The sequence below is a fragment of the Melozone crissalis genome, unplaced genomic scaffold (genome assembly GCF_028551555.1).
Source record: "Melozone crissalis strain CALT ecotype California unplaced genomic scaffold, PUWL_Pcris_2 ptg000023l_1, whole genome shotgun sequence".
Taxonomy (NCBI): Eukaryota; Metazoa; Chordata; class Aves; order Passeriformes; family Passerellidae; genus Melozone; species Melozone crissalis.
In genome coordinates, this window is record NW_026535801.1 from 14,801,242 (window position 1) to 14,825,727 (window position 24,486).

Here is a 24,486-nt window from a genome sequence, read left to right on the forward strand (position 1 = left end):
TTAATTTAAATTCAAGTAACACTTGAGTGACTTATTTCAGCAGAAGCACTGAAAAATAATTATGTAAAATAACAGAACTAATTAGATCTCTGCAAACAAAAGTTTACAAAGACATCCTGATGCCATGTCAGAGTGATACATGTATATAATTTAACTTAAAACATCATAGCACATGAAGCTGAGTTCTAGTTCATTCTGCCTGGAAAAAAACATGCAACATTAAACTTTACCTCTTTAAAAAAGTCAGTTTTCTAAAGGAGGAAGAGGAGAAGGAATGCAGAAATTTTTCAACCTGGGATGCATTTGTCAAGCCTTCAAGTACTGCCCCGTTTTCTAAAAAACAAAAAAAAACCCATATCATGATCACAAAATCAGGAAAAAATATAGTAAAGTAAAACAAGTATTTTTTGGCCTTACAAATTGAAGTTTACTAAATATTCCTAAGTCCACAAGAAAAAAAAAACAACAACAACAACAAAAAAAAGGGTCAGTGTTTTAGCAGGAGGAAGGGAGGAACTGCCTTCATCCAAACAAAAGATTTTTGTCACTTATGTAGAAAATCCTTCTGTATTAGTGAGGCACAATACTTACAAAGAACAACATAAGATAAAAGAAGAAAGCAATAATTTTATAAAATGTGAATATATTAAAGACTCTCCCATACTATCATTTCTTAGGTACATATTCCTTACAGAGCCAAAATTTCAGTGCTGTGAAAATCAGGCATCAAACTAAAGTTCACCTTCAGCTGAAGAATCCCTTCATAGTGAGCCTGAGGAAAACAACACATATAGGAGCAAACTTCAGGTATATTAGTGGTTTTGCCATGCATTGAGCTTCAAGCTTCCCTATTTGGGAATTTCCTCCCATGTAAATCAGCTTGAGAACCACAACTGCTGTATCAATGCAGAAGCACTCTACATCTGGTCTGGCTATGCCAGTTCCGTTTTAGGACAAATTGTCTCTGCCTTTAAAATTATTTGCCCGAATATTAAAGATATTTTAAGGACTTGTACAAAGAGGCAAGATAGGCAGCTGAGGAACTGCCCCAGCCTCACACACAGATGACTCTGGGATTTTCAAATGGCCATCTGGAAAGCACACCTCATGTTTACACTCACTCCCTGGTTTGCTATACCTTTGGGGGGAAAATATAAATATATCCAACACTGTGTGGGTGTGTCCCTAAAGTAAACTGGTTCAATACATTAAACCCTGTGCATATTTATTCAAGGCTGAAGTAGCCTGAACCAAAAGTATTGAATTTCATTTCCAGAGTGTTCACATGTCTCCCAAAGCAAACAAAATACAGAGAATATAAGGGATTTCTCATGTTTATTTTAAAAACATTATTATTTTTTTCTACTATGATTCAAAGGTTCTTATAGTATATAGGAACCATAAAAAACAAATCAAAAATTTAGTTATTAGTAACAGTAAAAATAAAATATACCAAAATATTTTTACATATGGTCTGATGAAGAGTTCTTAAATATTGAACAAGTAATCAAGTTTGAATTCATACAAAAGCATGGAACAGGAGAAGTTATAATTAGGAATGCAGCCACTCAATGTTAAAATCAAATACAAAAAATCAATTACCAAAAATCATGCCCATAAAAGCACCTGAAATGAGAGTTTAAATGTTTTCTCCTAAACTTACTCATTTGGCATAAACGAGCAGAGTATGACACATAAGGCTGTTAAATTAGACCTGGAATCTTTATACTTTAAAGCTATAATACTCTGTTCTGAAGGAAGTCACAGTCTTGCACTGTGCATCTGCCAATTACAGTTAACAAACAGAATTTTATCAAGTCAGAGCACTCTCCTTGATCATGCTATGCACACAAATCATGGAACCATAGAGTAATCTTGACTGGAAATGACCTTTAAGACCATCGAGTCCAGCCATTGTGCAATACAGCACTGCCAACTCCACCAATCCTTCAGTGTCACATCTACGTGGGTTTTTACATTCCTCTGCGGATGGTGAACTCACCATTCTCAGTATTGTTCCCTTTGAAAATACAAAAGTTTGAAAAAAAGTTTATTCCAACAATATTCTAGTGGAATAATGAAACTTGAAAAACTCAAGTAACTCCTGAAGAATTTTTGACTATAATAAAAGAAATAAAAAAGGGTCAACTGTGCTCATCAGAGAGCTTGTTTTCACTTACATTTAGAAGAAACACATACTGAATACATTATTATTTACCAGTCTGCATTTAAACCAAGACTAACCAAAATCTATCTGCAACAGCACAATGATTACCCAGATAATCTCAGCCACTACCACTTGCTACACTATCAACCATAACAGTGGGGATTAGAAAGAAAAAAAATGCCACTGATTAGATATTCATAACTGATGATATTTAAGAAGATATCGCTATTCAAGTATGCAGAGGGGTTTTTGTTGATGGTGTGTATTTTATTCAGAGTTTTTGTCTGTATGTTTGTTTTAAAGAGGCCAGTAGTTTATACTGGTTTAGACATACATGGGAGAGATTACATTACAGGACATGCACTTCAAACTGAGTCCAGTTCTTGGCCATTTTATACTACACAGCAAAATGCATACAACACAATTTTCATACTAGTTGCACAATGAATGAAAATATTATGCGTTTTTACCTTAAAGGCCATGAGAAGAATAATTTGCATTTAACACCTGAACTGTGTCAGCCAAAAGAATAAAACTTCCTGCTACATGATTTCTTCACAGTGCCATTTGTGTAAGAGAACATTATGGAGTGACAAGTCCACAAGAACAGAAAACTAATATCAGTTATAGCTCATTCTTCCAAGCTACACTCCTCTCGTATCTATAATTGATTACTGAGCATGGAAAGAAATATATTTGAAGAAAGATTTTTCCATGCTGCCTCTGTAAAAAAAATAGTGTGGAAAGCATCAAGAATGCATCCTTACTCTGAACTAAACACACTTTCAGTTTGTTTGATTCAACAAGTTCATAGCTCTGTAAGAAGAGCACCTGTGTTAAACACGATCAACACCCTGGAAAGCAGAATAGATAGAAGACAACATGGGATGAGGTGGCCAGAAATACACAGGAAAGAAACTTCCCCACCACACACCCACACTAATGAGACTGGGAAACTCTGGAGGAAGAAAACCAGGCAACATGCTGATAAATGCAGATAACAAAAGCACAATTTGAACTTCTCGTGACGAGCTATTCCTGAGTGCAGAGGTGTAAAAGACTAAATGGAAAAAGGCTAGGTAATATACTTGATGATGCAATGAAAACATCTGTTCAGGAATGCATCAGCAGCCAGACAATAAATCAAGATGCTTGGTCACACAAAGTCATTTAAAGTAAATCTGAAAACATGAAAGTAGAGCATACAAAACTGGTAATATGCTCTTATTTGAAATACTGGCCTACATTTGTTGCAAACAAAAGAAATATGTATAAAGCAGAAAAATATTTAAGAAGCAGTTGAAGACAAGGATTTTGAAAAATAACTTCTAACCTGGATATGAGAATAATTTTTTAAAAACAGAGGAAATAAAGAGCTCCTTGTCTTAGAAGCTCATGGAATTAAGTGGCTGAGAAGGTAGAATGGACTTTTTCTTGTAACAGAGTAATAAAAAATAAAAGTTTGAATGCACCAAGATAGAAATCTTAGACTGTTAACAGTGTAATGCATCCCACACTGTAAGTTACCATAAAATATTATGAGGACAATAAGAAGCTATTGTAGGTAAACACTGTAATACCTGTTTTACATAGTTACTTCTGTGGTAGAACAAGAAGAGTAAAGAAGAAAACTTAATGCTGTCAACTAGCACTTCATTGACATGTTTTACAAAAAAAATTCTCTTAACAGCCACTCATTGCTTAACCACTCAGTATATAGGTGTATAAAGCTTCATCCAGCTACTCTGAAGTTATACACCAGAAGATATTAAACAGCCACAGTATGGCCTGTTTCCACACTAGAAAAGGGTCTGACTCTCATGCTAATCTAATCCCAAGAAAAAATAAAACCAGCCTTGCAAATGTTCAATTTTGGTGGATGGCTTCTTGTACTTACTTAAAATATATGCATTGTAATATACATCTCTTTTGATATATATAGTACAAATACCTTTGTGATTTCCCTGTATCCATATACATAAACACATTATTCTGCCAGAATCATATTTAGTAGACACTTACATAAACTGTCATTTTGGTAAGAACATAAAATAATACATTTAAAAACTATTGTCCTCAACAAATCAGAGCTCCAACTAAAACTTGCCATTTGAAACAGGTTTAAACATTCTGCCAGAATTCTCTTGGCCATACAGCTCCAGAGTACGGAGAAACAAGGTAAAAACTGACAAAGACAGAAAGAAGCAAATCCTCTCGGGGACAGTTATTAATTTAAATTGTCAGTTGAAGCCTTCTCCTTAATAGAAAGGGCACTCTTCCAACTCTAGTTTTTAGGTAATTTAATTGCAAGCATCAGCAGACAGGCATGCATTCCAACTTTAAAATATAAATGCTGATGTATTCTTTATGTGGGATTTAGGTTGCCAGCCTTATTAGACAAGCCTTAGTCATGCAAAACAACTTGGATAAGACATTACTTCCCTGCCCACTCTGACTCACTAGTAAAAGCCAGAATAAAAAGCTTTCTTTTTGGATACCAGCAACAAAGAAAGGTATGTGAAAACAATGGGAGAAAGCCTTACCACAGAGAAGTCAAAGATGATGGATAATAGTCTTGTAAACTTTCATGGTACCATACTTGCACAGTAAGATCCATTTCTTATCAAAAAGGTCACATCAATTTCAGCAGCTGCCAAAAAAGGGGTAAAGAAAAGGTACAGCCCATCTGTTCCGAAAAGCCTCCTCTAAGTCATTTTAAGCTCTAAATTATCTTCTTTGCCTTTTCAAGCACGTCAAAGCTCAGCTGCCAACCTTCTATCTTTTTACCATTCCTGCAGTGAAACTACTTTATAGATACAAAATTGCTGAAGATAAACAATTAGGGCAGTGGGAATGAAAATGCAACACTGAAAACAGACACTATATAACAGTTTAAAAAACAACTTTAAGGCTGATGTTTTCATAGTATTACACAGAGTAGTTGTAGAAAGCTACCCAAGTCAGATTACTCTACAGAGAAAAATTTAAGTGCCTCATAAAGGCAAATAAGCAGAACCTGAATTAAACACAGTTATATACTCAGAGCTAAATCCCTCTCCTAGGAGTTCATGCAGCAAATAAAGCAGAAAAGAGTTGAGATAATCAAGAATGTGGAACAGGAAATTTATCTTTTGCATTCAAAGAAAACACTCCTCTACATTACTTACAGGATTTTGGAAACAATAATAATAAAGACATTATCCTGCAGCCTTAAATACCACAAAACACACATTAATTATTCTATTATAAGGACCTGACGCACTTTAAAATATATAAATACACACACACGTAGGTTAGCCACAGAAAAGTTACCTTGTTCTCTCAGCACCAGTTTCCTTAGAAACAACTTCACATAGTCATCCTACACAAAACCTAAAACATTCTCTTGTCAGGATCCTGGTGATCACCCATCCTACGCCAGACAATACAGGTCTGTCCTCCCTTTGCATCAGTTCATGTGCAGTAACTCTTCCTATGCTAGTTTGTCTGCATTAACCTCTTTACTTACAAAAACATTTCCATGCAAATTACTTTCCGTGTAACTCTACCCTTCCCAAACACCTTCTCCTTCATGGTTTTGGTTCATGAAGTAAATTAAATCTAGATAAGTAAAGATGCAAAATGCATAGTAAAAGAAGGAGCCTAAGAAAAAAGCCTCAGCAAACTAACAGTTGCAAAATCACATTTAAGGTGGTCTTTTTAAGGCACTCAGTGCTAACTACTAAAAATGAATAGACACAGGCTAAGAGAAATCAAGAAACAGAATTTCTGTGGGAACAAAACCAAAACAAAATTCAAACCCAAAACAAAACAAATCAATGAAAAGACACACTACCAAAACCTCCCCAGCATGCACTTAGGAATAAGACTGCAAACATTATGCTAAGATGGTCTGTAAAGGAAAGAAATTCGTGCAGAAATGTTCTAGAAATACCAGCTGAATATTTTAAGTAGCTTCCCACTTTAGAGCTGTAAAATCATCACTTGAGAAAAATAAATGTCTGTTATATTACAAAAATATCCATCGAAAAGTTGAAGTCAATTCCAGACCATATCTAAATTCCAGTACCAGTATATATTTCTCTTCGCAGTATTCTCTACCAACTGTAATTTCCACAAAACGGAATTTAGGTTACATATTCATTAATTACCTAACCTCCTTTTTTCTACCCTATTCTCAAAGAGATCTAACCCAGAGGCTCCTCTGCTGAAAGTAATGAAATCCCTTATTCTAATCTTTCCAGCTTCCAGATGGTAAAGCCTCCACCTCCAGGAAGAGGAGTGTAAATAGATTAAGCTGAAGTGACAAATTTCCCCCCATCCATACACTTACTTACACATTCACAAATTCTTAAATGAGTGTAATCTCCAAATTTATCTGAATTTACCTCAGTTATAGCTAAAATTATGTCATCTTGCTGACTTTTAAAAATGATGCAGTAAGAATACAAAGTTCCAAATGAACTTTCAAAATGGCAGGGTTAATATAAAGATCCATAAGAATTAGGACATTGTTTTATTGCACGATGCCATAAATTTCATATCTGACTCAGATGCTTCATTCACATTTAAGATGCATGGTTTTCAAGGATAAAATTAATTCTGATTGATATGCTGGTCTTACCTTTCCATTACAAGTTCCCAGACTTTAAAAAGCAAACTCAACAAATGTAGTTAAAAGAAACATCACTGATCACGACTCATCAAGATGACACAATTTCAGGACAGCACAGATCTCTTCTGCTTGACCCAATGGAATATGTGAGCACGTTGAACCCTACACACTTACAAGAAGGACTTCAGTCACATACAGAGACTGTTCACTATTCAGAGGTGAAGCAAGAAAATCTAGAAAAAGGCATCAAGAATTCTGAAATCTAAGATCTGCTGCAACATTCACAGTTAAAACTGTAGCTGCCTTTATTACTTCCAACTGTCACTGCAGAGGAAACAACTTGTCTTCTCCCATGTCACACATCACAGCATGATTCCAGTGTCAGTCATTTTCAGTCTCGCGCTAGTTTTCTGAAAGTTAGAGAGGGGTTTTAAGAACTGCAAAGAACAATCTCACCAAACAGAGGGAAAACCACTGTTAATTTTATATTGAGATTAGACAGACTGTACAAGTCAGAATTTCCACATACAAGAAATAAAACATGTACCTGACCGTGTTAATTCTACATAATGCAATCCATTAAGAGCTGTGTGAACACCAATGATTAAGATATTTGACCCAACTGATTAAGGTGATTGTACTACAAAAATTGATGCTTGTGACCAGCCCTACTATTAACTTCACTACTAGAATTCCTCCAGAGCAGGAAATTACACAGCCTTTGTTGGACTCTCTTTCACAGAAAATAGGCAAAGAACCTCTGTCTGTAAAGAAAGTGTAACACTTTTTCATCACCTTATTAGAAGCTCTCATGAAGCTCTGAAACTCAGTTTACTATAATTGGCACTCTGTGGCCCATTACTTAGAAGCATAAACTGCTTTTCAGTGAAATAACCATGTGAGAATTAAAACAGTAGTAAATGTAAATTAGTGCAACAACTACACCAGGTACCCCCTTTGTCTTGGTATGAGTTTAATAATTTATCTTCACTGCTGAATAGTTAAACACAATGCATATGGTTTACAGTCATTATTCTTCTACTCTTAAACCAACATTACAACAGAATGCAAACCAACCAGTCACAAGAATGGACTAATGAATATTTTACTGTGAAATTATTCATTTTTCATGTATTTTTAAACAGGACACTCAGTTACTAACATATGTAGGGGTATTACTTGGGGAAGGTGTTTGGATGGTTTTTCTGGATGTTTTAATCTGAAATTTAAACAATCCTTTTTCTAGAGCAAAACTTCATATATAATATCTTTAGGAACATGACATAAACACAGAAGAAACAACTTAAATCAGCCCAATCTTTCATGCACCATATTAGGCAAGATTTTCCACAATATTTCTCATTCATCTAAGCTATAGGCCAGTATAAAAAATAAAGTAGTGTAAAACCACAACAGAACAAAACAGAGACAAAAAGAAAACTGCCTTCCACAGGTGCTTGATGACTCCAGTTGGAATACACAGCCTTTTTTCCTCCTTCCCTCAACACTGCAGAAACAAGAGCAGGATCTTAAATGCACACTACAATTTTCATACATGTTTTCTATTCATAACCTGAACAAAATTAAAAGTTTTTGTCTAATACTGTCCCAATGTATATTCAGAAAATTTGAGTCTTTCAAGATTATGAAAAATTACAGATTTGACAGGCAGCACTGAAAATCCATGCAGCAAGCTTTACAGCTAAGCTTCCCCAAGTTTTTTGTGTAGACACGGAAGTGGAATTTATGTAGAGATGGTTAATTTTACAGTGTCCTAGGTTTTCAAACATATTTTCTTGCACTCCAAAAAACCTCACTGAGGACTCAATGTTCTAATCTTCAGGCACTTTTACATAACCTCATCCATACACAGAGATACTCTGGGTTTTTGTTTGTACTACTGAACAGTTTTCCTGCTTAAAAAAAAAAAAAAAAAAGAAAAGAAAAAAAACCCAACAAAACAAACCACCTTCAAAAGCAGTTGGTAAAACAGAGCTTTTCCTTTCCTCAAGTTTCTGGAATAAATTTACTGTAGGTAGAAGACCAGAGATGGCCTTATATGCAAACTTGTTAGGGGTCATACTACTACTTTTTGCAACATTAATCATCTTTGAGCAATTATTACATGTACTTCAAATGAAATTCACCCACATGAACTATACTAAACATAAACAGTTTCTCTAATCTTTTACAGGTACTGCCCATCTGGGCAACAGTTATGACCTTCTACTTTTTTATTAGTTATACTGGCATAGAGCAAATTCAGTTCATTCTCTTCAAACACAATCAAAAATTTTTAATCAAAGCCTGAGTTTAATTAAAAGCCTGTTCTGTTTCCCTATGCAATTGTGCTGATAGGGATCAGCAGCGCTTACCAAAGTTCAAGCGGCAGGCACCTGAAATGCTAGATTACACATTTTTGGTGTAAGTAATACACTCATTTTTCATGGAGCATGCTCCACAAAACAGTCTTTCAAGGGCAACTTAGACAGAAGGTTTAGAAATACTGAGGTCATTGAAATGCACAGTGGACCTGCAGAGAGAACATGGAGTAACTTCTCAAAAAGTAGGGCTGATCCAGTATGAAGGCAAAAAAAAACCTGAAGAAAAACCCACACCGCCAAGAACAAGCCAAAACCAACGTGCACAGTCCACATGTGACTCCTTCAGCACATGAAAAAACTGTTCTGGAAATACACACCCAGACCTAACACCCCTGTACTTGCAATTATGTTCAGATTTGCAGGTTAAGATGATTACACCATAATTATTTCTTATCACTGAGCAGCAAGGGTTTCATACTTGGAGGGAAAATCCTCATGGTTTTTGCCTTATCTGCCAGCTATCCAATTGGCACTTTAAGATTTTCATTACATATTTTAACAATTATATTCTGTAATCAGTTCTATCTGTTTCATTTAAACTATTAAAACCAAGAAAATGGCAACTTAAACATTCCCCTGCAACAAAAAAGGAAATGCTAATAAAAGCCCTTTCCATTTTCTATAGATATGACATGTGTGCATAAACATGCAGAATTTACTCATAGCAACCTTACATATATCAGAAAGCTCTGAAGTCTGCATTCAGAAAGACAAAGAGACAATAATTTCAATCTATTCAAAGTCAGCACACATTACTAAAGCAGAATGCTCCAGCAGTTCATAGAAATAGCAATAAAATTACTACTACTAGAATTCTGCATAAAGCCAAGAAAAGCCTGCATCCTTTCCCTGTAGGAGAGATATTTGGTCCTTCCCACTGGAATATTAATTTGAAATATATCAAAACTTGATAGAGCTGACAACAGACAACACAGTAATTAAGGTTTCCTAATTAGCATGATAATGTCCACTTAAGATTTGTTCCCTCCTGTCTCTCACAAGACCAAAAATTTATTATCAAAATAAGCCATCAAGTCCAGGAGTTGGCAATCATGGGAGTATCATCAGCAGAGAAGGGCAATGGACCATCACACCCATACACATCTCCACCAGCCAAGTGTGACAAGGTTCCTGCAAAATGTTTCAGTCAAATGACAAGAAGCTGTGCTGAAGCAGCTCTTTCCTAGCAGTTGATAGAAAAAAAAAGAAAAAGAAAAAGGCATAGCAGTCCACTTCCCCACTGACCAGCAAATCTTGAAGCTTTCTGTATTTATTAGAAAAAATTAGTATCTACTGGCACTCTATTTCAATTTTTTTGAACTTCCTTCTATTTTTCATATGTTGAACTACCTAGTTTTCTGTCTTTAGCACAGACCAGAACCTGCAAATCAAAGAAGAAGGGCACAGAGGAAATAACAGAACTAACCCTTGAACAGTTAGTAAATTTTAAGTTGCCAAATAAGGGGGGGGGGGGGGGGGGAGTGGAGGGATGGCATAAAACACACTGTGACAATCAGCACAATACTCAATTACACAATTTCAGCAGCATCAATGCCAATTAGCATTGGCTGCTGACCCCTAATTTGGAATGCATCCACGATCTTAACCTGATTAGGACTTTGTGCACAACAAATGGGAAATCCTACTGTTGCACATTTATTTTTCTGCCTTAGCATCCTAAGTTTTACTCAATTTAAACACTGAAGTAACTAGGGGAAAAAACTACAAGGTTAACATAAAGGCATTATCATGGAATTTACTACAGCATCTTCAACCATTTCCCTAAAAATGTCAGAGTTTATTTTTGGGGTAATTAAGCATGTTAAAAACTAGATATATAGGGCTAACATTTTAATTTAAATTAAGAAGTAAAATTAGTGCTGTAGTTTTAGTTATGCTATGTAAACTGCAGCATTAATTGTGAAAAACCATATTAACATATTAAACCTGCAGCTAACTGAAGGGATTTAATCTATAGAGAGGAAAAAGCAAAGCAGGTAGTCCCTCTCTCAGTGTGTAACACCACGATTCCTGGGACACAAGGGATGTGGAACACAGCTGCCATTTGAATGATTTAAACACCCAGACGCCCCAGTAACGTTTTGCTATGAGGAAACAAATGCAACAAAGTCACAAATTGCAACAAATGCATTTTTCTGAGGAAACAAATGCAACAAAGTCACAAATGCAACAAAGACACAAATTGCAACATCAAACACAGTTTCATTTCTGCACCCACAAGGAATAACTGCAGGAGTATTTTCACCACAGATACAGAAAAGGTGCATATTCTGAAGGTAGCAATTGTTTTTACATGACCATGCATAGTCCAAGTCCACTCAACACCTGCACAAGCAAAAGAGCATCTCAGTTATTTCTGCAATTGGTCCTTTGGAGACACAAAGACAACAAGCCATGCCTAAACTGTTTTAAAATTTTTATTTGCTGTCTCAACTTCTAAGATAAATTGTAGAGAGAAGAAAATCTTGTTCTCTCCTCCCCAAACAAACAAAAAGCAAGCTAGAAGTTTTCTTATTCAACAGATAAACAGAGGCTTCTCAAACTCATGTGATGTTTACACTAAGAGGGGTGAAGGCAAAGCTGAAGACTCAGAACACATGAAACAAGTCTTGGCAGACACACAGAGCTAAGCAAGCAGAAAGGCAGTATCCTGTTCAATGGAGAGCCATGCAATGCATGTGACACCTGTGATTTTAAGGAAAGGTTGCTGTCACAGGATGTCTATGAAAATAAACAGCGCAGAAATGCAGTTTATGAATGCTTAGCTGAAATCCATTTAGTATTTTAGTTATTTCTTTTCTATTTGCATTCAAGTTAACCTCCAGTCCAAGACTCCTATCTCTATTTGTACGTCCATAGCTAACACAGAACTGTTTCAGAGATTTTCATGAAGCTCTTGCCACTCTGACATAGCAAGATTTGCACTGCAGTCCATTAACATAAGGGAAGCTTTCAGAATGGCTCATATGAAGACTAACAAAATTATCATCTCTCTTCCCAAGAAATTGCCACAAATATGGTTTAGTAACTTCCAGAAGCTTAAGATGCTACTATTTGAAATTATTGCACAGATGCAACACTGGAGACCATCAAGTATGGTGGTTTGTCAATTACATAACTACCAAACACAACAAATACATAATTAACAACCTAGAAGCAGTTTTGGAAGCTCAGCAATTTTGTCTAAGGCCTGTTCTAAGCTAAGAACAAGAAACAAGCACCTTAAAAAACCCCAAACCCACAGGCATAAGAATCTAGTAATTTTTCCACTTCACATTTAAACCCCCCTTGCTCTCCCCCTCTGTGTCCATATTTAGCTTACATCTCTGTGCTGTTTTGGCTCAACAAAACATCTTTAAAAAAAAAGGGGAATGGAAAGTTCTCCACTGTTACACAAAGAAATATGAGCTTGTGCTGGGATAAATCCTTTGTCAGCATGCCTTACATTTCTATGTAAAAGGGCACATTACTATCACTTAATCACTTCTTGTGTAAGATGACTACAGCAAATGGACTTTAAGCAATCATCTGTCCATCCTACTGCTGCAGATACTAAAGACCAGTACAACATCCATTCTACATAGGGAGCTTTTTTTAATTACTATTTTTAACTGGGTGTGTTTCCAACCCTAAAGCATGAGGAAGCACAGTGATACACTGAAGCATCAAGTGTCCTTTCAAAAGAAGTATACCTCTAACCCAGAGTAATAACCAGATATCAGAACTCAAAGTTGAGCATTTCGATTTTCGTTCTTTGCCCTGCTCTGATGGCATGTCCCAGGGTGCTTGATAAATTGCTCACTCCACCCCCTCCATAACTAAGTTTACATAAAAGCCTCCTACCTTCTGAAACATGTCTTGTCTAAAAGGTGATTGACCCTCATGTTCAGTCATCACAGTGATAAATGGGATGGTGGAATCACCACTGTAGCTTACACATGGGGCACACCAGTCTTAAGATAGCACACCTCCACAAAGGACATGTTTAAAATAATTCATTCTAATTCTAGCTGATTTTTCACGTGCAGGAAATACAATATTCAGATTTACAGACACAAGCTAACTTGAGCTATTTCTACAACAAATCTGTTATGCTTCTGCCCATGTGTTTCCACAATCTTGTGCTTAGGATATTTAGGAAAGTTACTTGAGTAAGTACTATGGACTTCTTCATAACCTTTTCTAAATCAACTTTTCTACCTTGTGGCCCTATTCCAAGCCAGAACAGAGGCAGACATGCAGAGGGGCTGCTCTCCACCCTCTCTTTAAGCTCAACATACCCTTAAACCTACAGGAAACAGAAAAGACAAAGCAGAAAATAAGAGGAGATGCAAAGAAGAAACGGACACCAGAAGTTTCAGAAAAAAACAATTTGAATAAACAGAAAATAAATTAAGATAGGAAGGAAAAATGCAAACAAATTTTACACATATTTCAGCTCATTATCTTTCAATCCAATATCTTCTCAGCTGAATGGCCATGAAAAATAAGATTATTCTTTTAAATTCTCTCACTGTCTTTCCAGATAGATGTCAAATAATTCCTCCAGTTCACATATGGGTCAAGGCAAGGCAGAAGAAGGGAGGAAGACCCTAAATAAAATTACAATTAACAATTTAGAAACTACTAAATATAGGGAATGGAAGCAGAAAAATATTCCAGACTTATCAATTTTGCCCTGTATGAATCAGCAAACTGCAGTCATGCAGTCTGCACAAATGTCCATGTCACACATTTCAGTTAAGCAGAATTCAGAGGAACAGCAACGTGGAACTATTTAAAGAACTCACAAACCATACACGATGCAGACACCATTAAAGGAGATCTCACCATTTCAGGTTTTGAAGAATCAGAGTAATTACAATAAAAACACAGTAAGATTAGCTAGAGAATGGAGATTACACACAGAAACACACACTCTGCACTTTTGGAATGCTAGCCAAATGCTTGTGTAACAATACAATATAAAATGAGAAGCCATGAACTACTTTATCCTGTAGAAAAAAAAAGCCCCACAGAATATACAGATAGAAGAATTCCTGGAAGAATGTTTTAACATATTTGAACTGCACCAACCATCTCCATCAGGCCCTGTGCAGAACAATGTTATACAGCCAGGGAATTTGGTGTTTTTCAATGTCAAATGATAGCAGTGATAATCATTTCTAAGAGATAAATAAATAAATAGTTTACCACTTTGCAGTAGTTATACACCAAACATTTCTCTCTCCTAGTGGGATCTCTTTCCAAATGCCATTGGCTCTCTATTTTCAGGCAAACTTAATAAATTTGACCATAAAAAATCTGTATTTCTCTACAGAATCACACCACGAGGTCAAGGCAGCAGATCTGACACAGGCAGTGGGCAGCAGAGGCAAGCTGGGCTGCCTGCAGAACAGAAAACAACCAAGGAAGACTGAAGAAGTGACAAGTGACTAGTCAATGGTACTTCTGTCTTTCACTAATTATCTGAATTGATTAATAATAAAACATCCTTTGAACCCAGTTCCCAAATTAATTATTTTTGATAGAAAAATGTAACATTAACAGAAGAAAGAAAAATTGCTGTGTGGCCATTCACCATACAATAAAAAGTTTTTACTATTATGGATAAGCAGCAGCACGGACTGAAACAGTTTGCAAACTATACACTATTTTAGCCAGTCCCTGATCTTGGTTTTTATGTTCTCTTCTTTGTAGCACAGCTGGCAATACAGAATTCTGTTTTACAGTTGGGTTTTCCTAAATAACTATATTTTATTTCATTAGAAGTGCCCCTCTAGCTCTTGAGCTTCTATTTGAAGCTTAAAAACTAAAGTCAGAATTCTATACAAAAAAAAGAGATCCATTGAGTTGCTCCATAAATCTGTCCTATGACTCAATTTAAAAAAAAGACACTTGAATTATTTGTCTTGCTGTTAGAAGCAGGAATTATCCAAACAAAGGTGCGGAGAGAAAAATTCAACCAGCTTGCCATTTTATCTACAGTGAGTTACACAAGCATAAACTCTAACTACTTTCTTACTCAAACAAAACCTGTAGAAAACAGCATTAAATAAGTCAAGAATTACTTCTCACACTTGCTCTGTTTGGAAATGAAAATAACTGAGTGAAGTAGCAGTCAAACTATACTACCTGTGACTGTCTCTGCTCAGATCAGTTCTGCCTGAAAGGGATTTCTTTAGTCATTATTATATGGCACAGATGTCCTTCAAGAAGACTCAGCTGGGGAAGCCTCCACCTTCACTTCTTGATACTCGTTTGTATCTTAATACAAGGAAACAAGCAGCAAGAAAAATAATGGAATCAAAAATTCTTTTCCAGCCCAGACAAGTCTTTGAGGGAACACATGACCCAGGTCTTTAAAGATTCTCAGCTCATATTAAACTGCTTGGTAAAGAGCAAACAGGTCTGCCTCTCGTCATAGAGAAAACAGGGAGTATCACATGAAGTTCTCAGGTAACAGCTCAGAGCAGAGCAGAGGAATGACTTACTGACACCCCACATGAAGTGCAGCTCTTATTGACAGAAAACATGGTAGCTGCAAAAACCATACAGAGGCTCTAAAGTTTTTACATGTTAGGTATGTCCATGAAACAAAAATCCATACTACACATCATCCCTCTGAGACTGGGAGAGCTGTCCAAGGGCTAACCCTATATTCTAGACAAGAGTGTAAGAGCAAAGCACCTCTGTCAAATGAGCACCTGCTGAGCTGTGGCAGAGGAGCAGAACTCAGAACAATGATCCTGACACATCCCAGGGTCTCAGAGCCTTAGGCTTCAGCAGAGAATAACAGATCAGACCAGTGTGGCTGCTCCTGTGAAGAATGGTCTTTATGTTGCCCAAAAAGAACACCTCAAACAAAAACCAACCCACCAGCAAACAAACATCATAAACAGAAAGAAACTAAGACTAGTGTTCCAGCCCATCACTGCTCTAAAATAGAGGTGAAACAGTGACTGTGATACTGTCCATAAAATATTTAGCTCTCTAGTGATGCCTGAGAAGATAATTTCCTTCCCCACCATTCACCGAGTGCTTTTTTTAAAAGCATTCAAAGAAACCAAGGTGAACTAAAGAAAGATCTTTTCCATTCTTATTGTAATTAAGGCAGCATTAACCATTTTATTCAAATGACAAGAGGCTTCCAATGACATAACTGACTACTAATATAACACCACAGGAAGTAACATGCAATTTCAGGGGGAAAAGGATGCAATATTTAACTAGTTCAAATATGTCTTCTGATATTAAAGGGGAAAAAAGCAAAAGAACAACCCCACAACCGTTTCTTATCATCTCAAAAGTGCAAACAGTTCAAGCCACAGACAGTCACACAGCTCTCTACTCCAGCAAACAATTATGAAGAGCACAGCAAACACTGTCCAGTGCTAGAGAGAATACTGGATGCACAGGCAGAGAAGAGTGGTTCCTACAATGACTCTCACAATCTGCTAATCCAGAATGCACAGCAACACAAATTGCTGGAAACATGGACTTTTGAAAGCTATCCAAGAAACCCTGCAGCCTTCCTCTAGCTCAACAGCACAAGCAAGAATCCCAGCAAACCATAACTAGCATGGCTGCATACAAGTTAAATAACTTTATCCTAAAACATCAAATCTTTGCAGTAATTATGACCACAACTAATTATTAATAATAAAAAAATAGTGCACAAAAAAACCCCACCAACTGCATAAATCACAAAATGTACTGATTATTTGTACATGGAGTTTCAATGACCTTTCCCTCCTAGAGGACATTCAGTTGTTTGTTGGGGTTCTTTTACACAATATAGAAACTTCTTTTATGTTATTTCCTTCTGCATATTATTGATTTCTTCAGACTGACACTGTAATTATGGTGAAGCTTCCTTCTCAAAACACACTGTAGCAACACTTCTAGGGCCCTTGAAATTATGCAGACTCACTTACTTGAGGATACAGCATCAAAGAGCTTACTATATTCCCAAAATATCACATCCCTCATATTGGCAGCCTTATTTTTTAAAGAGTATAGACCATTCTGAAAGAAAAGGAAACACAGGAAGCAGAACATGGTAGAGCAGATCAACTGACTGCACAAGGTTTTTCTTACCATGAGTTATGTACTTGGGGGGTGAGGGGGACAGCAAAAACAGCTACTGAAAACCTTGTTAAACTTTTAAACCTTCTAAACAATTGTGTTCATGCACAACAGATCCCACAAAGCCAATGCTCTGGGATCAGAACTGACTGTCCCTGGCAACACACTCAGCAATACCAGCATAATTTTATGTGCAATATTCAAGTCAGGCTTCCAAGCACCAAGAAAACAAAACAAAATAAACAAAAACAACCCCGCCAACAAATAATAAGAAAAAAAAGCACCAAACATACATAAAACTGTGAGTTTTTATCTTTCTCTCAAAGCATAAAACCAAGGTAATCTGGTACCTGACATGTCTATGGGTCACTGAAAAAAAATTCTGAGAAAAATACACACATTCCTCAGCACCACTGGACTTTGGACACATACACATTAACTTTCAGCCACAGCAAGAGACAAGAAATATTTTGCAAGTCTCTGACAGAACTGCATTCTCTGTAAGACAGGGATTTAAGCACCTCACAAATAAAGAGCCAACAATTCCAACCCCCATACATTACAGAAAAACAAATGTGTGTCTTCTCTTCCTGAGAGAAGACTGCTCTGAATCTTCCAGACTTTATCTCACAGTGAAAAACATTCACTGCTGAAGCCAGACTGAGGCAGTCTGGATTAAACAGATGGCACTCTATTTAGAACAGTTTCACTGTTAATAACATGATAATGGCATTCCTCCTGGAAATCTTCTCATGCACTTCCAATACCCCCATTAAGAAACCCTGAAACCCAGAAGTCGATTTCCATCATAATATATTGGGAAAAGGCACTACAGTCTACCCTGAAATTTCACTGGCATCATGCTGCAATGTTTACTCTTATGTTAATAGGAGTATCAAAAATTAACAGAACAGTTTGTATTCTGCTAAAAAGAAACAATATTGTCTTGCATACAACTGAGAAGCAATTAAAGTCTTCATAAGTCACTGACTGTGTAGTTAACTTTTACCAGTTTCTTTCCAGATGAAGCAGACTGTGTGCTCAAGTTTGACAAACACTAAAATAATTGTAACTAACCAGATACTAAGGCAATTGACACTTCACAGTCCCGCAGCAACACATGCAAAGCGCCGAGCTCCTGACACCAGCACTCAGTGAAACCAAGCCATCGCCTCGCTCAGGAGGCAGTTGTCAAAAGAATTCCTCACTTTCCCTTACCTTTCAGTGCACTACCAGGATCTCGGGACGCCTCTCCGCTTCTCCTACGGAAACAAACAGCAGTGTTCTTTTAGGACAAACCCACTGAAAGCCGAAACTCGGCTCCCGGCGCCAGGCGGGCTCGCTGCGAGCTCCGATTTCTCCCGCAGCTTCTCCCCGCGCCGAAGCGCGCCCCGGGGGCTGGCAGCGAGCGGGCACTGCCCGGGCCCGCCGCCGCTCCCCGCGGCCAGGGGGAGGGCGGGGGCTTACATAACCGGGGAGGGGGCGGCTGTCCGAGCCAGGGGAGCGCCAAGGGGCGGCAGGAGAGGGAGCGGAGCCGCAGGGGCACGAGAGGGAACGCGAGCGGCGCCGCCGGCGCGACTGCCGGGAACGCTTCGCGCCCCCGCACGCACAGCCCCTGCGGCGCTCCCGTCCCTGCCCGCACGCCGGCAGCGCAGAGGGCGGCGGGCAGCCCGCGGAGAATGGGAGATCCCGTTCCCGGTGCCGGCCCTCACCCCGCCGCCCCCTCACCCCGCTCTCCTCCTCCGCCGCCACCTCCAGACACCGCCAGCCCCGCACCTCAGCAACGCGCCCGCCCATTGGGCCACGCCCCCCGCAAGAAGCCGCGCACTGATTGGGCGCCTTCCGCTCCGCCGCTCCTTCCCCCGGCGCCTCAGCCCGAGCCGGCGGCGCTGCTCCTGGTGCGGGCCTGTCCCGCTGGGCCGTGCCGGGAGCGTTGCGGGGGCACCGGCCCGGGGAGGGGATCGGAGAGCGGCTCCACGGCCCCTGTGTCCGCGCCGGGCCAGCGGGAAGGGCCGGAACGAAAGTTTCGCGGAACCTGCGTGGCTTGCTCGCGCTTTCCGTAGCGGCTGGTCCAGGACTGGGTTCCGGTTCCGGGTGGTGGCCGCGTCCTGAGCAGGGTCGCGGAGCGGGCAGGTACCGCGGGCGGGGCTGGCACCGGCACCGACACCGGGCTGCGCTGCTGCCGCCGCCGGGCAGGGCAGGGGGGGCGGGATGGGGCTGGGGTGGCTGTCAGTGCGCGTTGTGCCCTCCCTGCCCTGCTCCGTCCGACCTCTGGGCACAGCTGCGCTGGCTCTGCGGGCAGAGAGCGCCCGGCCGGCGCTGCAGCACAGCCCGCTGGCCGCGGCGTTACCTTCCCTCTTGTAAAACGTGAATGCTGGGGGGAGAGAGGCCTTGGGTTTCTAGCACAGGGCTGGAGCCTGGCATCTAATTTACGGGGAGCTTTTCGGGTAATGACAGCGTTAAGGCTGCTCTCCAGGTTTTCTCAGGTAGCTTGCCTTCTGTCTGCTTGCCTTCACGGCTTGGAGTCATCTTCAAGAGTTACAGGCTTTTGAAATTGCATCCTGCATTCCAGTCAATTTTCTAAAAGTGAATCTGTTCTTGCTACCTGATAGGTGTTAAAATGGGAAAGCTTGGCTCAGGGAAGACTCAGGTGCTTTGTGAAAATGGAGCCTTAAAAGCTATCATTTTCTTCTGGTCCTTAATCATCTCACCGAAAATGTTCCACTTCACATCTGTTTTTAAAGAGAAACTTAGTATTTTTGTAGTTGTCCAAGGTGTATGTAAATAGAGCATACAATTTTTCAGCCTTATTAAGCAATGGGTAAGGTGCATCTCTCCTGGCCCTGTTGATGTCACAGTTATATCTGACTGAACTGGAGGCAGCTGAAAGGAGCTGAGGAGCCAAGTCTGTTTTTCTTCAGAGCTTAGCAATCACAGCTTTCCCACACCTAAGTCAGAAATTTTTACTCTGATTTTTTTGTGATTTTTCTGGAAAGTCTGGAAGTAATGGGGGGCTGGTGTTGCTGAAGTGCATTTATAGACATGGAAACCATTGGTTTTCTTACACTCTTCTCTGGCACAGAGGGTTGACATAGGTGCTCCATGGATGTAGCAATGGTTGTGACTTACAGCACAGTGATGTTTAAGTTTGCTTTACTGTATGTAATCACTCAGCTCTGAAACACAGCACAAAGTCCCTTGGCTCTTTGTTTTACAGAACAAAGCTCTTTGTTCTCTGTTTCTTCTTGTTGCCTCCCTGTTTTTCCTGTACAGGGGATTGTTCTTTGCAAGTGTATAAAAACAAGATGGTCCTCTCTGCCAAGTAACAGTCTGACCTTTTCCCCAGGTATGGGACACGGAGGTGACCACGGCCACGGGCACGGCCATGACAAAGTGGAGCTGCCCGACTACAGGCAGTGGAAGGTGGAGGGGACTCCCCTCGAGGAGGTGCAGAGGAGGCTGGCAAAGAGGGGGCTGAGGGACCCCTGGGCTCGGTAAGTGAAGAGCCTCAAAAATCATCCTGTTGTGGCATCTGCTAGCATCAGCCAGACCTTGGCAGTAAGAGCAGTGCAAATTATCAGCATTTCAGTAAAGTCTGAAGGGGATTGAGCCAATCATATGAAGGTTCAAATAAAGAAAAAAGCATGAGATGATTCCTTCTGAATTTCTTAAATTTCATGTAAAGTCATATGTCAATTCTATAGGACAGTACAAGCATCATGCCAATTTTCCTTAACAAGTGAGAAATTAAGGTATCATGCTACTTGCTCCAGTAGTCTGGCAGGAGATTGTATTATTAATGTCTTGCACCACAAGTCTTCAAAGTCACCCTCTCCAGAGCTCCCTCTCCTTTGGTATGCCGGGTTCATTTTAACAGGGAATCTGCTTTCAACCTTTATGGCAAATGCACATGATTGTACATATTAAATACAAGATAAGCTTTGTGAAAGATGTCATATTTGGAAACTTTATATCAATTAGGCCCTGTACTGGAACCTAGGAGCTATTCTTCCATGCCAGTGTGCTTTCATCCTGAGTCACAAAATCCATCTGCACAAAAGGATCATCTGTGAACATAAATGTCTGCCCTCCTTGGTTTAAACCCTGGTATTTTCTCCCCAAATTACAGTTTTTATTTTATTGCTTAGTTATTCTTCCTTTTCTTAAGGACTTTTGAGTCCTTGCAAGAGACAAATTACACCCATGTCCATAGATTACACTGGTTGTGCTATAAATAAATAAATATTTGTAGTCAGAGCAGTGATTAATGTTTCAATAATAATGGAGGTCAAAAACAGCAAGGCAAAACGGTGAAGTTTGCACATACTCTGTAGCTCAAGCTAAACACCATCTTTTCAGTCTTTCTTGTTAAAATCATCTGACTCTCATATAGCTGTGTTGTATTGTGAAACAGAAAGTGCCTCCACACTGAGATGAGCTATCTGTGGATTGTAAGATTTGACTGTGCTGCATACTGTCTAGCACAGTGACTAGCCTTTGTAGATAGTCCAATCCATGTTAGTGCTAGTGGGCTCTGATTTGGTACAGACTAAAAACTAAAATTACATGATTTTGAGGAGGTGATTCTGTTCCTATAATTGTGTTGTTTGCTGGCAGTACTTGTATCTCAAGTTATATGGTAAGGGTTAGAGTTCCTATCATGAACTTTACTTGCAATTCCTGATACTTAAATGACAGAACATATTGTACAGCCTCAATGTCTATCTAATTGAAATACCTTCATCATTCTTTAATATATTTATATTCTTGTTAATCTGTATCACAGTGGCTCCCCTGATCTTTTTTCCCTTTGGTTTCATTTTCCTTTCTAGTAATGAAGCATGGAGGTACCAGGGTGGCTTTGCAAGACCTATCACCGTAACAGAAATCTTTACCAGGGGATTCAAGTGGGGGGCTGCAGCTTTTGTCATAGCTCTAGCCATTGAATATTCACTGTTTCCTCCAAAGAAGAATGGAGGCCACCACTGAAGATCAAATATGACAACTTAATACTTATTAATCATAAGCTGAAGCATACATAAGCCTGCTGCTCACTCTGTACTTATAATATGCATATTAAAGTCTATCACAGGCAAACCAGTGTTTCTTTGATCTTATTATACTCCTGCAGAAGGATCAAAAAACATGGCCAGAGCAATTTAACTGGCTTCGATCTGGGGGGAAAAAACCAACCCAAGATGGCTCTTGGGTTTGCTCTACTGTCCTTTAAAGAGCAAGGTAAGCTATCACACCGGCTCTTTCCAAGCCCTGCCTTGATTCTGTTAAATGAAATTGAGAAGTTTGTTGGTTTTAAGAGAAAATTTGTACCATATTTATTACAGGTTTAATAACTATTATTTCCCAGTAAGCAGTAATGAATGACTTGTAATTTCTTAGAAGTGTTGGTTAGTATTTGCTCTTATGTCTCCAAATAAAAATAAATATTAACTTAAAGCTTTAAAACCAACTCCAGACTGCCTCAAAGTATATGAAAGTACCAAAGCTTATACTTAAACCTATTGAACAATTAGCCTAGCAGACACTGTGCACCAGAATAATCTGTGTAATATCCAGACATCAAAAGTTACATTGCTGCCAAAAGTAGAATAAAATGTTTAACTTGGCAATAACTGTACCTTACCCTAAAATGTCTTCCACCATACTTGACTGTAATGTTAAAAAAGAGAACAATTTTTTTCTTTTGCTCTGGTGTATTTATAGATTTATTTATTTTTACATCTAGTCTCTTTTAGCAATTTGTTTTAAATGTCCTGGTTTTCTGTAAATTAACAGCTTCTGGACTGCTTTAAGAATGCCTGGACTGAATACTAAAGCAGAAAAGGACCTGTGGGCAGTATATGTCCTCTGCAGTACCAGGAATTATAATTGTCTGAATATCCTACTGTAAATTTTGTTATGTATGCCATTAGTAACAAAGTAAGGAGGCTATGTTACATAGCACAAACAACAGGACACCCATCACTGAAATGAAAAGCAAAATTAGACAAGTGAGAATGCCACTAAATGCCACTAAATAATTACATAGTATACTTGCATGGTGAAGAAATTGATGTTTTTAAACAATCCTGTCACAAATTGCAAGTTTACAAAACAGTTGAAGGTTCTACCAAAACATGGCTAAAATCTCTTTTTTTTAAACTTACATATTCACACGCAATCCTTCGGAGTGAGATTATAATAGAGCTTTATTTTTAGAGCCAATAAACAACATCTGCTACTGTGTGAGTGCAGATGTACAGTTCAGTGGAGTTTGTCATTTTTGCATGACATTGCTCAAGGCACTGTTCATAGTGCAAACACTCATTTTAGTAAACTCTTGCTTAATCCATTTCTCAAACATTCCTATCCAGCTGCATCATTCCCTGAAAAACCAAGAACCTACTGTGCAAGATCTGTTGCACAAAAAATTTCTATTGTCCCTTAGGTACTCTTACCCAGAATATGCATTTTCAATGGCTGGTACTCACTGCTTGTTTTCTATCTGGCTCCAAGACAACTTTCTAGGGAGTACTGAATTTCAGATGTCTGTTCAGGAAAATAAGTAACAGAGTTAAGTATTACAATGTTAATAATTTGTACTGATTTGTTACTGAAGTTAATAATTACATGAAGTAGAGCGAGTCTTTTCGAATGGTATAAGCCTGCCACTTCACTGATATAGCAAACATATCAAGCATATTCAATTAGACAATACTAGTTTTGGTAAAATTTATGCATTTGTGAATTAAAGTGGTATCATTTGGTGGTTTAATAGCCAGATGGCAGCCACTGCCCTAAATGACTGTCTTTAATTTATGATGAACATATTTTGCTAATTTTGCAAAATACGTCTCACCATTATTACACATACAATACTCATAAATATTTTATTTCACAGGTATAATAATACCAATCCAGCCTGGGGATGGAATATTTCTTGTGTATTAAAATAATAGTACCAAATGTGTCTTCACTGTAACCATAGCAATGTCTGTCCTTATATGAGAACAGCCTTTCTACCAGCATAGATATTTTACAGTGCAAAAACCAGGGTCACAAACAGCAGTGGCACCAGCAGCTGAAGAACATACATTATTGTAATACCAGACAGGAAACTCTTTTTGAATCACAAAGTCTGAAAAATAAAAATGATGCTCCACTCTTTGCGTGGAACAGATCCAAGGAGAAATTGTGCATATTGATTCACAGTA

The 24,486-nt window shown here is 38.7% G+C and overlaps 3 protein-coding genes across 6 annotated transcripts in view; 2 read left to right on the forward strand and 1 right to left on the reverse strand.

Moving 5' to 3' along the window:
• Positions 1 to 18,703, reverse strand: part of HYCC2 (hyccin PI4KA lipid kinase complex subunit 2) — a 49,684-nt gene extending 30,981 nt beyond the window's left edge. Inside the window, exons 1-3 of one of the 4 annotated variants that reach the window (XM_054278376.1) lie at positions 18,494 to 18,703; positions 4,711 to 4,817; positions 231 to 333 (exon numbers count right to left, since the gene is read on the reverse strand). The gene's annotated coding sequence lies outside the window, so the exon portion shown is untranslated. Of the gene's footprint in view, positions 1 to 230; positions 334 to 4,710; positions 4,818 to 5,479; positions 5,571 to 18,493 lie in introns of those variants that run through there. The other 3 variants (XM_054278375.1, XM_054278378.1, XM_054278377.1) reach the window with 3 other exon arrangements.
• On the forward strand, positions 13,990 to 19,338 carry LOC128937916 (basic proline-rich protein-like). Its single transcript, XM_054277794.1, has 2 exons — positions 13,990 to 14,061; positions 18,568 to 19,338. Exons 1-2 carry the CDS (start codon positions 13,990 to 13,992, stop codon positions 19,336 to 19,338), a joined length of 843 nt encoding a protein of 280 aa, XP_054133769.1.
• On the forward strand, positions 19,171 to 22,710 carry NDUFB3 (NADH:ubiquinone oxidoreductase subunit B3). The gene is made up of 3 exons (XM_054278034.1): positions 19,171 to 19,408; positions 20,622 to 20,769; positions 22,108 to 22,710. Exons 2-3 carry the CDS (start codon positions 20,624 to 20,626, stop codon positions 22,262 to 22,264), a joined length of 303 nt encoding a protein of 100 aa, XP_054134009.1. The 5' UTR covers positions 19,171 to 19,408; positions 20,622 to 20,623; the 3' UTR covers positions 22,265 to 22,710.
• The last annotated feature ends 1,776 nt before the right edge of the window (positions 22,711 to 24,486 follow it).

Bases quoted from the DNA above. Each gene is read 5' to 3' on its own strand.
- LOC128937916 (XM_054277794.1), top strand. From the start codon at position 13,990: ATGCAGACACCATTAAAGGAGATCTCACCATTTCAGGTTTTGAAGAAT. The intron at 14,062-18,567 runs GTAAGATTAGCT...GTGTTCTTTTAG, and splicing joins GTAATTACAATAAAAACACA to GACAAACCCACTGAAAGCCG.
- NDUFB3 (XM_054278034.1), top strand. From the start codon at position 20,624: ATGGGACACGGAGGTGACCACGGCCACGGGCACGGCCATGACAAAGTG. The intron at 20,770-22,107 runs GTAAGTGAAGAG...TTTCCTTTCTAG, and splicing joins CTGAGGGACCCCTGGGCTCG to TAATGAAGCATGGAGGTACC.